The following is a 15,412-nucleotide window of genomic DNA, read 5'->3' on the forward strand; positions in this document are numbered from 1 at the left end:
TTTATTTAACACTGAGAGCAACAAATTCCAACCTAATGGTGACATCATTATGATTCATTCTGTGGTGTACTGTATGTATATTAAAAATGTCCCCACAGTCTGTATAGAGGATGCTGATATGTTTCAGTTGCGAGCTCAGTGATGTACTGCATGTGTCTTTTGTCTGACATTCAATGAAATGACTTCCATGTGTTTATTTCAAAATCTTCATTTAAGGCATTTATGAGACACTGCATGAAGACAAAAACGGACACTCGGAGGATGTCAGTACGAATCAATGCTCCATTGTGTCATGCCAAGTCTGCAACCTGAAAAATATCCGATACAGTTAATCGTTTTTAAAAAAAAACAAAACATAAAAAATGACATAGTATAGTATGTCGTCCCAAAAATCATCAAAAACGATATAGTACAGAATGTCGCTCAAAAATTGTCAGCCATTTTTTTTTACATGCTATATTATGACATTTTTGGCCTTATTTTCAACATGGTATACTATGAAGTGTCACTACAAGCTATAATATTTTGTTTTTCAGCCATTTTTTTTGACGTCATAATTTGAGATTTTTCGACATACTATACTATGCTGTTTTCAGGGATTTTTTCAACATGCTATATTATGACGTTTTTGGCCTTTTTTTTGACATGCTATACTATGACGGGTCTCCACAAGCTATAATTTGCGGTTTCCTGCCATTTTTTTGCTATGCCATATTATAACTTTTTCATGCATTTTTGGATGACATACTAGTTTGATGTTGTTATGCATTTTCGGACAACATACTACAGTATGAATTTTTTATACAATTTTGCACAACATACTATAGTATGACATTTTTATACTATGTCTGATGAGATACTATAGTATAACACTGTTATGCAACTTTGGACAATGCAACGTCAGAAGAAAATCAATCCTAAAATTCTACGTTTCATGTCTTTGCATTTTTAAAACTTGAAAGTAGGGCTGAGCGGAAAAAAGTCTTATCATGATCATTTTTTTCATATCAGTTGATATCAATATATATCACAATAAACATCTAATCACTATTTCTGTCAAGCATAAATGTTCCTTTTACTCCTAAGTGAGATATGAAGATATCATAAGGTTCATTTTGGTTTACATGTTTATTTTCTGTCAGACACTGAACACGACAAATATACTGAAGAACAGGCATCACTGACTGGCAGACCTATTCAACTTAAAATTAAAAGAGGTCCAGTTACTAAAATTTTCTCCCAGTAAAGGTCCAAACCTCATACCTAAAATCAATATCATGATTAATTGAACATTTTACTTTGATTAAGATTGATAAACGATTATTTTGCTTTTTGCTTTTTTTGTGGTTTGTTTTTTGCCCTCATAATTCACTGACAGTTTCATGTGACCATGGTATGTTGGAGTGGAATAAACATATGATTTATTATTATTTATTAAACTTTCCAGCATTATATGAAAATTGTAAGCTCCATCTTAAACAAACTTCAGGTAAATTTAAGCACATTGTGCTGATAATAGGCCAACCTCTCCTGACTGCAGGACTCTGACTTCAACTCCTGTGAAACTTCTGTGCTATTAATCATTTTACTCTGGAAAAAACAACTTTTGAGTAGGCCTTCTTCTCCTATAGCTGCCAACATCCCAGTTAGAGAAAGGGTGAAAATAAGGAAATGTGCCTGTGGAACCAGGCCCCCAAAACATTACATCTGCCCCTGGTAATACTAATGAGAGCTCAGCGCGAGCGGCTGGATGAGACAGCGATGCGTCCTGCTGTTTCTAAATAATTCATCCAAAGTCTGATTAAACCTGAAACTAACACAAAGTAGTCTGTAGAAGTCTAAAGAAGTCACTTTCCACCTGCTATGAGGAGAAGCCCTGCTCTGTTTGTCTGTCTCACTGCGCTGCTGTTGGACCATCAGCTGTTTGATCCACGATGATGAAACGCTGTGGAAGCACGTACGACTCGGTAATCAAACACTCAGCTGTTCTAGAGTCAAAGTCATTCACTGCATTTGGTTCGCCGTGGCACTATTCTTATTATCATTGGCTGTTTGTGTTGTCTGTCAAAACATGGCTTGAATGTGTTATCGACTACGTCTCATATTTCAATCGAGGAAAAGTTATTTCACAATTAATATCGTTATCGTTTTATCGCCCAACCCTACTTGAAAGATTCATTTAAGACACTCTAATACCAATTAAGGCCCTTTTTGCAAAAACATCAACACTTCCTGTCTGAGACGAGTCATGTCCTTCAAAATAAAAGCACCATGGGTCCCATAATGATTTGTTTGTTTAACAATGTTCTAACAATACTTTTACCAAAATTTAATCATAAAAGTACTTTATTTAAGTTCCTTATAAATTTAATTATAATTATAATTTAATAATTTTAATTTAATTAAATGTTATTATAACAGTAGTGTATTCAACTTTACTATTTGACAGTAGCTACTTCACTTAACTTTATTGTTACTGCAGATCATTCTTTTTTTTAAATTTAAGTAGCTAACATTAGTCTAAAGAACATTTAAAAACACTGTGAGAATTTTTTAAAGCCATATTGCACAGCCCTACATAGAGTCATACTCAGATTTTCACATGAACCATCTTCAACCATCCATTCAGTTCTGACTGAGCACAGTGGCCTCTTAAACGAGCTGTTAGCTCTCCTCTTATATTAGCAAAGAACAGTATACAAAACATTCAGGGAGCAATGTGTCATTTTTCCAATGTCAGATACATTTAATCAGCATTCATGTAAATATAAGTATCAGTTGAGACTCGGTATCAGCAGTACCAAATATTAAAGATTGGATTACAGCCAAAAAGAAGTTGATTGAGGCATTCCTAATTAAAACCAGTAAAATACAGCAACAAAGTGTCTGTTACCACGATGATCTGCAAACACATTTTCAATAAGCTGTAAGAAATGTCCATAAAACAACTCAGTAGAACTACAAATGTGTCTGACTCTAAAATGCTTCAAGTGGGCACCGGAGCCGAGTTCCAACCTGGGTAATACATAAAGCCATGACAGTCTGAAGAGTGATGCTGTAGTTTGTAGTCTGGTGACGACTCAGCAGTAAGACAAGGACTTCTCCACCAGTTTCTGTTAGCTGATTGTGCATATCCAGAGCGCCAAAGTTTTTCTTGGATCTGTGATCCCGCTTGACAAAGGAAGTGCATCCTTGAATTTTTTTCCACCTTGAATGGGAGACGGAGCAAGTATTTGTAAGACAGAAGTGTGATGTGGCCATACTTTAAGGCGTGGTCGCCCAGAAGAGATGACTCAGCAATACGGAGCAGAAGAGCGACGCGTGGAGTCAACAGGACACTCCACAAACACATGCCACTGCAGATCATTTCCTAACAGATCATACAAGGACTTCTGACTGGAAAAGCATCATTAAAAATCACTGTGCATACAAGGCCGATTCTCTTCTGTCCCCCTGCAGAAGGGACAGTCCTATCTGAGAGCCAGTGTGTGGACCTGGTAGATCTCCTTTGGGAAGTTCATTTGTTGCTCCTCGTGGATGATGCGGAGTCCCGCTCTGCCTACAAGACTGTGAACTATTTCAAGGTCGCGGCAGACGCTGCTGTCCACCTCATCAGGGACCACGCCCTCATATGACACATTGTCCTTAATGACGATGAGGCCGTTGGGCCGCAGCGCCTTCTGGCAACGTCGCAGGAAGTCCACCAGGTGGTCGTCTGTCAGGTGGCCTGAGAGGAAAAGTCAGAGGGAAACTAGAATTACAGCCTTGTGGTTTCATGCCTCCACACACCCATCAAGTTAAACCTACAGTGTACATCCATGTCTGTGAAGAACATGGATATGTAACGAATTCTTAAGTTATGGCCAAAAACAGGTTTTGTGGGTTCCAGTAAACATTTGTGCTGAATTTAAAAAAGTTCCCTCAAAATGAGACAGATGAGGTCACAGTGACTTTGACCTTTGACCATCAAAATCTATCAGCTCATCACAGAGTCGAGGGTCGCATTCACACCTGAGCTGTTTGGTCGGTTTTAAATGGACCAGAGTTCGTTTCCTCGGACAGTCCGGTTCATTTGGGGGTGAAAGATCAATCGAACTCTGGTGGGGACCAAACAAGCGAACTCTGGACCGCCTGAAAACTGGGGTCTCAGTTCACTTCCAAGTGAACTCTGATGCGGTTTGTTTGTGATGTGAATGAAAACGAGCTGGCCACAGGACGTTATAATATGAGAAATGTGATTTTATCAGGATTTCTAACGTTGAACCAATAATTAATCCATCTGCTGATCATGAAATCTTTCCGTGGTCTCATGGTTGATCCTGTCAACGGCCAGCCCCGCCGCTATGGGCACGCGCAGCAGCACAGGCGCGTGCTTTAACATTATTATCAATAATTTAAACAGTTACATGCCTCTGCTGAGCAAAGTTTTTTCAAAAGTTAAGCTTATTAAAACAAAAGGACATGAATGTCTAACTGGCCTCTCTGTCATCGGTGTCACTGCAGGACTCACTCAGTAGCTGACACAGAATGACCTGCTGAACGAGCTCTCAGCAGGTGATGCAGACGTGTGTCTCTGTAGACTTTAGCAGCTGCTGAAAAATACCTGTTTTATATATTTTTCTTGTAGTGGAACATTTATGCAGAGTTTATAAAGTGTTGTGATTTGTCTTTTATAACGACGCAATTATGATCACGCACCCAAAGCGGCCCTGATAACGTGATCGATCTGCAGTCTGAAAATAGCCGCCTAATAATGCTTACAATCAGTTTCATCATTTCTCTGCGAGTTCTTTGTGATGTTAAAGATTATAAATATAAATTCAATCACGTAATTTGATTAATTTGAAAAATTCCCTCAACATGATCACAAGAATGGGGTGGATGTACGGAAAATGTCATGACTATGCCACGGCGTAAGAATGTTGTATTCTTTGACCACAGAGTGCTGATTGAGTGGTTTTGCAATGCTTGACTACTGCGCTGTCTTAACTCAAATGCAGCAGCGAGGTTTTAACTAGATTCAAGCAGACACAAGCAGGTACTCTGATCAAGCACAATCAGTCCTCTCTCATGCCTAAGACTTCAATATGCCTGAAATCAACAAGGTCCTACAACAAGTCCTCTGACCTCAGTCTCTCTTCAAAAGATATCAAGGAAGGAGCTTGTCTATTTCAAATTATTAGTAGTATTATAATATAATTATTGCTGACTGATGGCGGCCATCGCAGCAGACTCACCAATGACCCACTGGATCCAGATGACATCATAGCGTCCATTCTCTGGTACAAAGTCCTGCAGGCCGCAGCAGAGGTAGTTACCCACTCTCTTGCCGTCCTCTCCCAGGTAAGTCTTGGCTTTGTCCAGGAACTCCTGCGTCACGTCCACCAGGTCCACGGCCTTGAACAGAGGCAGCAGTAACCGTTTGGTGATCCTCCCGATGCCTGCTCCACAGTCCAGAGCGCAGCCCGTGCCCGTCTTCCCTTCCCCTTCCTTCAACGAACACACAAGAAGTCACTTAGGCTACATTCAGACCGCAGGCAAATCCAGACTGTCCGCACTGTCATTTACAAGAGATCAGATCGGATTTGTTGCATTCGCACATCAGCGATCTGTAATGATCTGCATGGGTTGCTATGGAAACGACGTAGGCGTCAGTACGTGCGCTGGTGACGCGGATTACCAATACGGAAGTACAAGCAGAAAAATGGAGATACAACATCTCGCCATCCAAATACTCGAGTTATCAAGGCGCACTGTTGGACTCCTGCGCCGCACCACACAGACACAGCGACGGAGGGAACTGTTTCGAGCTGCAATCATGGCGGGTTCCACCGTGCAGCGAGGGGTTTGGTGACATCCGTAAAGCAGTGACTTGTGGGAGTATGGTGTGTCCATTTCCGAATGCGCCGCGGGATGTTTGACGAGGTGTGTGCGTGTCTGATATCCGATTTGAATGAGCAGAGCGTCCAGACTGAAGACGCATCTGTAGAAATCTGATTTGAATCACATTTCAAACCACCTCCACATGTGGTTTGGATCAGATTTGCTAAAAATCAGATTTCATGTGGTTATTTGCTGTTCGGACTTCATAAAATCAATCTGGATATGGCAAAAATGGGATTTGGGCTGGCAGTCTGAACAAAGCCTCAGTGAGACAAAGCTGTGACACAAGCTGCTTCTGTCGGGGTGACAGCGCTCTGAAAGCAAAGAAGCACCGAAAATTACAGCTCGAAATGATGAGTATGAGTAACTATAACATTCTGAATATCTTTTCTGTATATAGTCGTGTTAATTGGGGCGAGGAAATATGGCTGAAACGCTGTCTGAAAGCTTTGAAAAGTTTCTTACACCAAGGAACTTCTGCAGGAAAGCCTTGGATCCATTGATGTCGATGCTGGAGATGCTGCCGTAGCCTCCCAGCATGCCGTCCACTGTGGGGGGGACCTCCCTCCAGTAGTCCTCCGCATTGGAGTAGAAGCTTGCCTCATGCTCTACTTTGTCACCCATCCTGTCATGGCAGACAAGCAACACAGTTTAGAAAATCACCGTTCAGTTTGTACCTCCGTTTTGAAGTCACAGTACGGTTTGGGGGGGAAAAAGGAAAAAGTTGCTGGTTGTTAATTAAGAACATTCGTTTATTTAGTTAAACAATGACAGTTAAACAGCTGTCAGTGTCTCAGCAAGTGTTTCAAAAGTAATGAAACATAGAAAATAACATGAAACAGTGTGTCCCCTGGGTTTACTGGTATGGTTGTGGTTGTCATTGACTCATTTGTTAACCAACATCAAGCTTTAAAAAAAATATTACACATGAATACTATTTTCTACTTTCATTGATTAATTTTTAACCACATCAGTTCTTATCATAAATATCAAATATTCATCAATTTTCAGAATTTTAACCCTGTAAATGTCAGGTTTTGGTCATGTTCGCTATGTTTTTAGATGAAAAAGACACACACAAAAATATGATTGTCAACACACTACATGTAGATTACATTGATTGTGATGGTGCACCTAGTGGAAATAGCATGTATTTTCTGCATATGCCAAATATGGTAAGTTGAAGGGTAGGGTTAGGGTTAGGGTTGACATCATCAGGTGGAAAACAGTGGAAAAACTCAGATTCCAAGTCAAAAGCCCAGAATGACACACAGAAATAATACAATGCATGTTTTTATGCTTTGATGGCTGTGGGATCAAAAATGTCAGTCTGAATGGGTTTCAATGGAGCATTTTTTTTTTTACCTTAACAGTCTGAATGTAACAATTTAGTTTCCACAGTGTATTTTAGACTTATTGTAGGAGCTGAGCTGGAAATTCCAAAATTATAGAAAAATATACAGTCTTCCCAAAGTGTATGCCATATGCATGAACTATTAAATTATCTAAAAATGAAGAATGAAAAGCATGTAAAATGCACCCAACGGTCCCTCATGAGTTAAAGTACCTCTATATTCAAAATGTACAACCTGTCAGAATGCAAATGTGCTTTGCAGGTTTCAGTGTTGCTGTTTCTCTGGTTTCTGGGCTAGTTATTGTTTCATGTCAGCTGACATTTAACTGCACGGCTCCATTTAATACTGTAGCTGGAGGGTGTTCATTCATATTCATTTGGCTCTAATGGATGTATCTATAAAGATGGATAATAAAACCTCACTTCAGCAATGCTTGAACTGGCTGTCAGGGGAGGTCTAACACACACACACACACACACACACACACACACACACACACACACACACACACACACACACACACACACTCTGCAACCAAATCTGGTAACACTTAGTAGTTCAGCTGTCAGAGCTCATCTTGTGACCAGGGCAGAGGGCATACATTGCCTCTGAGGCTCCAACCAACATCTCTCTCACACACACACACACACACACACACACACACACACACACACACAAGCTGAATGGATGAGACTAGGCTTGATGACACACACTTCAGTCTGCCATACTAACCATATGTTCCATTAAGAGACCTCATAACATACTAATAAATTGTTATGACACTCAGGTGTTGACATTAACTTTATAATAAAGTCTATAGAAAACATACACACAGACTTCAAAACAACACGGTACACTGTATCTTAAATTACTACATGCGTAAAATGCCCTGAGGTTCCACCATAGAAAGTTATCTTTGACTAATTAAGGTATTAATAGTGTTTGTAGAATTCAAATCATACTGACAATAATAACTTAGCTATAGCAGCTATTACAGCTCAAACAACATGAAGCCAACATCATGACCATGGAGGGTTTAACCCTTTGAAACCTTAGCAAATTGGTTTGACTTCTTTTGAAAACAAAGGTGGAGAAAGGCAGTAGGCAAACTACATTTATAGTTATTATAATTAAATATTAAAAATTATGTTAAGGGGGAAAAAATCACATAAATATATATTATACTTTCATTATTTATATTAAGTTATATTATTAATATGTTTTTTCCCCCAATTTTAAGCACGTTTTTGGGGTTATGTAGTTTCCTTTCTTCTTATGGTCGGGTAACTGTTTGGTAATTTTTTTTACTGATTGTTTTGCAAATTTTGGGGCCATGTCTTGTTAAGCTGCTCATTGACTTCTCCCCAAGTTTTTGCAAGAAATGTAACCAATTTGCTCAGGTTTCTAAGGGTTAAAGCAAACAGCTGTAAATAAGGCGGAACCTCTGAAGTATGAGATTTTAACTAACTCACATAAGTTATATGCTAATACTAAAAGAATAACTGCCCATTTCCTATTAAACACGGAACTTTAAGTTACACTTGCTCGTTGTTTCCCGGAACACTTAAGGTTTGATTAAATGTCATTGACACGCTTCTTCATTGATCTGCATCCTGCTCATTTAAATGTGTGTAACGGTAATAAGGCCCTGCACGTGCTAAGTTGGATGTTGTAGTTTTAGCCGAGCAGCTAACGTCAGTTAGCCGGCGAAAGCTCTGTTTCCGGGCTAAAAGGCGAACTCCGGTGTGTCTAAACTTCACAAAAACGGTTCTTGACAATGACACTAACCTCGTCTTGTGTCCGGTGCCCGGTCCCACACGCTCCTCTCCCTCTCACAGAGCCCCCGGTCCCTCCCGGTGTCGGTGTTTCGGATTTCTATTTGAGACTCTGCACATGCAGCTCGTCATTTCCTTATTTGGCTCCCGGAAGAACATGTGACAGCAGCGCCCCTGCTGGCCCTCTTCACTCACGTCTTCTTAAACATTGCGTTTTATAATAATACCATATGCACAGCTTAATTTTGAATAGGATGATGAAAAGAAATAATGAAAAACGTACTGTATTGTATTGTTAATTTAACTGTTTCTTGAGGTGTTACTGATGAAAACAAAGACTTTTTTTCCACTTTTGCTGATGTTGTTATTGTGTGTTAGATATTTACATATTCCATCTATGTCAGACTATATGTTTTGGACCTTCGAATGTGTTTTGAGACCTTAAACCACAGAACATGGAAATGAACAAAAAATAGAGGCATTGTTAATGTCAGGAAAACTAAATTTAAAGCTAGTCCCATTATACATTAAAAATCATGTTACAGAATTATGCACTTCTTTCTTTATGCACTTTTTTCCCCAGGTCATTTTCTTGTTTGCTTTTGCTTTCCTTTCCTTTTCTTTTCCTTTATTTATTTATTTTTTTAACAGGTTTCTTACAAATGTTTTGGTCACGTTAAGGTTAAGTTAGTTATATACTTCTTCCTATGCGATTTCTCTCATAAATATAGGCTGAAGTATATGAGTAACTTAGCAGAACATAACCCAAAAATTATCAAGAAATTAAATAAAAATAAATAAATAAAGCTAAAAATAAGAAATTTTTAAAAAAAAGTCCAGAAACAAACAAACACACACACACACACACACACACACACACACACACATATATATTTCTTGAGTTTTTTAAAAAATATAATTTTCTATATTTATTAGTTTTTACATTTTTTGCTACTTGTGGGGCATTTCTTGTGAAGTTGCTTATTGTCTTTTCCCCCATGTTTCTGAAAGAAACTAATGCCGTATTTGCTCAGAGTCCAAAGGTGTGAATACTTGTGAAAGGTGTGTGAACGCAGCACAAGAAAAGTGGTGCTGATCCAGGATTCCAGGCTCCAAAGGGTTAAACTCCTGGCGCTTTCTGCTCACTTCTGCAGGCATCATCGTTGGGAAGAGGCGCAGCGGCAGGGCAGTGTCTTACACGAGAGTTGCAGTATAACAAGTAAACCACAGGAGGGCAGTGCAGTATAGAGCTGTGACTGGGCAGCAGCTGTCCTGTCCTGTTTTGGGAAATCTTTGTCAGAGCAGTTAAAGTCATGATCTGCCTCATACCCACAGAGCGAAACTGAAATCTGCTGACGTTTGCGATTTCACCAATTTATTGCTATGACATTTTCGGTACATGCGCATTCACCAAATAGTGCTGTACTCATATTGATTATTTCTATTCTATTCTATTTATCATAATGTATTTAAAGCCTAATATGAATATCCATGGTCACATATAGTAAAGTTCTAAACAATGAACATGCTTTGTGTACTAATCAATGGAGGTGGAAAATTCATTTTACTCATTTTACTATTTTACTTCAAAGTCATTTTACTAAATGCATTATTTTTGTTCCATTCAAAATTTGCAGTCAGTGACTGTTTTTGCGACAACCGAGCAATTCCATCTGCTGATGAAGACCATGAGATATAATTGAAAGCTAAAGAAAAAACTATTCTGTCTAGCTATAGTGTGCACATTATTTTTCAAGCCACTATGTGAAAATCTGACGTCTGCCATGTTGTCCTTTCCAGCACAACCACTGGGGAGCGTAAAAAGTCTGAAAATATAAGAAATCTCACCACCCACAATGTCAAATGATCTGTTTCAAAGTTTCAAAAATTGTCGGCTGCAGTCCCTCCCGATTCTGCCATCAGAGACAGTGTTTTAGATGATTAAACAAGCACTTCATTGACATGACATTCTGACAGTCTTCAGTTCAATCTTGGATTCTAATTAGGTTCAAAGGTTTCATTCAGTTCGCTAAGCCTATATAAACCTTCTCTCTAAGTTTAAGAACAAAGACATAATTGTGTCTGTAATCTTTGCTATCTGACATGAAGCTGTAAACAAGCAAGGAACACACACAACCAATGGCTGAGCTGTCATCTGAATGTCTTAGCCTGCAGTCACCAGTGAGGGGAGCTCTAGTACAAAAAGCTCCCATTTTCTGTTGGCTACACCAGAGCTACAGTATATTCAGTTCAGCTTGAAGATTTGTTCATTCCTGAGCAGAACACACAGTATGTTTCTCGGAGGAGAGGGAGATATCAAGCCTGTATATGAAAACTGGTGAAGGCTATATGTTGCCTGTTTGTATGTAAAGAAAAAAAACTAGAATAACCATTGTTGTATATCCTCATGCACCAGTTGAGTTGCACTTACAGTTTACTTGCTTTTATTTGCATATGGAGCTTCTTCTATAAAGTCTGCCATCTTGTTTTCACCGTAGCCTTGAACATGCAAACCAAACACTGGCTCCAGATAGGCCTGTATACATTTCACATCAACCATTGTACTTCTTTTACACACTTTGCACATAGAAGAAGTTTAAGTTCTGCAACCTCACCAACAGATGCCACTAGATCCTAAAAACTGGACCTTTAATAGACCTGTGAAGATGTCTCTGAGGGCAGTGTGGCTACCATAGGGAACACTTTATATATCTTCTGTATTGTTGGCCAGTGGAAGAGTGGGTTAAAAAGGCTGATTCTGTCACTGTTTAGACCTATTACTTTGAAAGTTGCATTTTTTTTCCGATAAAATAAAAAGATCCTCAACTGAAACATTTTGCATGAATGGATACATAATCTTACATAATCCTGATGCTCAGTACAAGCTGTCCCTTATGTATAAGGAGAGATGGTCCTCCAAAAAATGATTTTCCCTAATGTGATGCAGGATTTAACCAAAAGTCAAAAAATTCTGTACAGTTACACTAACTTTAACCTGCTGTCGCACCGCAATCATGTACCCTGACAACTGTCTTCCTGCAAGAGTGTTCCCCAAGAGCGTTGTCCCTACAATTCACACTTGTACTGTGGTGTCATAGACTGTATTAAGTGGTGGATGTAGCTTCTGTGATGTCATCCATTGGTTTATGGACTCCCATTTTGAAGCCTCGATTTTGGCATCTTGGCCGTCACCAACTTGTTTTTTGGAGCCAGAAGTGACCGTGTGTGAGTGAGAAGGTGGAGCTGTGGAGAAGCGAGGGGTGGATCTTATTGAGAAGCCAAGGACACTATCTGTCACCCAAAGCGGGTCCACCCTTAATTATATGTAACTTTCAGTCTTAAAAAAATGTGAACAGGTGAGTTATTTGAAATTTACCTCCCAGACAATTCTTCTTGAAGCGGGATATAAGCTATAGAGACCAAAACCATGTTTTTGTATCAGGCTTTAAACATGTTTGTTTCTGCTTTAAAGTTGGTCATTTTAGCATTGGGGTCTCTGTTTTGGAGCCAGCCTCAAGTGGACATTAATGGAACTGCAGTTTTTGGCATATCATTTATCAGCCTCGAAAGGGTTGTTGTACAACTGTAGGTATTCAGATTCCAACATCATCAGTGTTTCAGTCTCGCCCTTCAATTCGACTGGCCAAAGCTCAGCGGCTACTGCAAGTAGTTCAGCATGCCCTATTTGTGTGCATACATTTGGGCAACAACCGCTTTATATTTCTACTGCTACCCCTGTTAAAAACTGCTTTCCCTATGCTGCATTCCCAACACTGTCTCATCCCAAATAGTCACTTTGCAGTGGACTTCCATGTCTACATATTACGATTTAGATATCCCTCTGCATCTGCTCTTTACCTCTAGGATCCCACTACTGTGATGTCAACACAAGCACCTGGTGGGATGACACAGCACATGGTTTTGTTTAGACAACAAAAGCATGTGGCAAACAGACAGACAGAGAGTTAGCTTGCAGTGGTGTGAAAGCAGCTTTAGGGATAGAAACAGGCAGATTGAATGGTCTCCTTGAAGATGACAGGCTGCGTTTTAGGAATCAAACCTTTTCTGTGGCAGATTTTGTTTGTAAGCTATGCGAGAGACAACATTCTCTGTTTGCTACGGAAGCCCTAAGCGGACATGTTTTTTTTTTTTTTACAAGCCGTTTTCTTGATATAACGAGATATTATCTCGTTATAACAAGATATTATCTTGTTATCTCGAGAAAACGGAGTTTGTTTTCCTGAGATATTATCTCGTTATCTCGAGAAAACGAACTTTGTTTTCCCGAGATATTAAGTCGTTATCTCGAGAAAACGAACTTTGTTTTTTGGTTTGTTTTTTTAAACTTTATTGAATGAACGTCAGAAGAAAAAGTGGCGGGTGGATGATGTGACAGCAGGTGCCGTGCGGTGTTCAGCGCGGACAAATGCGTGCAGGTTCTCGCCCCTGCACGTACCAAAAAGCACTGGAGCAACAGTATAATAATCTAGTTATGATTACTGATGAATTTGGGTGATGTGTTCCTGTAATAATCATCTTACTTTGCGCATTTGTCCGCGCTGAACACCGCACGGCACCTGCTGTCACATCATACACCCGCCACTTTTTCTTCTGACGTTCATTCAATAAAGTTAAAAAAAACAAAGTTCGTTTTCTCGAGATAACAACTTAATATCTCGGGAAGACACAGTTCGTTTTCTCGAGATAACGAGATAATATCTCAGTATAACAAACTCCGTTTTCTCGAGATAACGAGATAATATCTTGTTATAACGAGATAATATCTCGTTATATCGAGAAAACGGCTTGTAAAAAAAAAACAAAAAAAAAACGTCCGCTTAGGGCTTCTGTAGTTTGCAATGAGGTGTTATATGTAACATGTTATGTTCACTTCAGTCTATGGATTCTCTACTGGAGTTGCATTACAAGTCCATGTGGGCTGGGTATGTGTCCTACACACAGCTTAATACTGCTGTGAATAGAATCTGGATTATTTAATGACAAAATAATGAAGTGTCTCAGTGAGAGACCACACGTAAAGACACTGGTGACAACAGAAAAGTAGTTAAGGGGGCGTATCATGTTGTTCATTAACGTAACCTATGTTTTAACAAATGAAACTAATAAGAAAAAAGTAGATTAAGAAACAATAACACATTGAGAGAGATTTGAGAAACCAGATTCACTTTGGAAGGATATACAAAAAGAGACAGAGGGAGAGAACTGGAGCTCCACAGTTGTGGCTGCAGCACAGTTGCATTGGTGCATTTTCTCATAAATATTTCAGGGCGGTAAACTCCCCCTCAACACCTCCATCCTCACTCACTGCTGCCGCGGCTTAGACTGCAAGGAGCGAGACAGAGACCTCACCATTACCTCAGCTCTGACATGATTTTAAGAAAAAACGGCTGCTTCTGTGGCAGAGTGGAAAATCACTCACTTTTTCTTTTTCATTTTTATTACAGCATGCCAAACTTCTTCAGGGGTCTTTGGTGGATCCACAGCATTAATGGCTATACAGGCAAGTCATTATATATGTTTTTAACTGGCAACAAATCCCAGACCAAAACCAACAAGCCCATTGGTTTCTTCTGAATATGAAAATATTAGATGCCTCTAAAATGTATGGCTCACTATTTTCCATAAAAAAGCTGAACACTGTAGTTTTAAAGTTACTCAAACAGCAGGAAATAGTGATTTTGTAGGGGACTACAAGACTTGCTGTACAGGAATTTGTTTAGGGATGATCAATTTGTGAGCATAAAATTTAAATAATAAACGTCTTCAAACTAGATTTTGACATAGGGATCCTCTTCAAGGCCCCAACACCAAATAATTAAGGAAGCCCCACCTTGAGGGCCACTCCATAGATCTTATATCCTTCCATCAGCCAAGGTTGTGGGGGGGCTGAAACCAATTCCAACCACATGGCAACCTCCAAGGCTAAAAAATGAAGCCTGTGTGAAAGGGCAAAAACCGCAGTTCATCTAAAGGCCACTAGGGGCTGGCTCCAAAATAACAGAATTATAATATCTGGATCAGTTTTGTGATGCAAGTAGTATAAAATAAAACTTTTTCTTATAGATTTAGATTGTTAAAGAGACATTTGTGAATTATAGGATACATTTTTTGAGCATTACAACCCCTATGAAATGATTCATGTCACTATCAGAATTTCATCCATTTGGTCTGATAACACTCATAAAGTCTAAAAGACTGGCACCATTGAATTATTTTGTCACCATTCAAATTAGCAAAAGGGCTAAACCAGAATTTAGCCACTTGCCTGGCGAAAGTCTCTGGTGCACCTGCTCTATGAGCCGACAATGTGGAAGGTCCAGGTAATTTTACACCCAGTAAGTTTAACTTTTTTTGCTCCATGCAGCATAGGAACAAACG

The 15,412-nt window shown here is 39.4% G+C and overlaps 1 protein-coding gene across 1 annotated transcript; it reads right to left on the minus strand.

Annotated features, from left to right (window-relative positions):
- Positions 1–2,722: 2,722 nt before the first annotated feature.
- On the minus strand, positions 2,723–9,183 carry ntmt1 (N-terminal Xaa-Pro-Lys N-methyltransferase 1). The gene is made up of 4 exons (XM_042509385.2): positions 9,027–9,183; positions 6,349–6,508; positions 5,238–5,490; positions 2,723–3,727 (listed from the first exon to the last, which is right to left on the minus strand). The coding sequence occupies exons 2-4, from the start codon at positions 6,505–6,507 to the stop codon at positions 3,471–3,473; spliced, it is 669 nt and encodes a 222-aa protein (XP_042365319.1). The 5' UTR covers position 6,508; positions 9,027–9,183; the 3' UTR covers positions 2,723–3,470.
- Positions 9,184–15,412: the final 6,229 nt, after the last annotated feature.

This window comes from Plectropomus leopardus, chromosome 20 (assembly GCF_026936395.1).
Source record: "Plectropomus leopardus strain MGB_pleo_1.0 chromosome 20, ASM2693639v1, whole genome shotgun sequence".
Taxonomy (NCBI): domain Eukaryota; kingdom Metazoa; phylum Chordata; class Actinopteri; order Perciformes; family Serranidae; genus Plectropomus; species Plectropomus leopardus.

What these genes read in the sequence shown, in the direction of transcription:
- ntmt1 (XM_042509385.2), bottom strand. Translation starts at nt 6,507, where the DNA reads ATGGGTGACAAAGTAGAGCATGAGGCAAGCTTCTACTCCAATGCGGAG. An exon ending in TCCTGCAGAAGTTCCTTGGT is followed by an intron (nt 5,491 to 6,348) that starts GTAAGAAACTTT and finishes TGTTCGTTGAAG; the next exon opens with GAAGGGGAAGGGAAGACGGG. An exon ending in CTGGATCCAGTGGGTCATTG is followed by an intron (nt 3,728 to 5,237) that starts GTGAGTCTGCTG and finishes TTTTCCTCTCAG; the next exon opens with GCCACCTGACAGACGACCAC.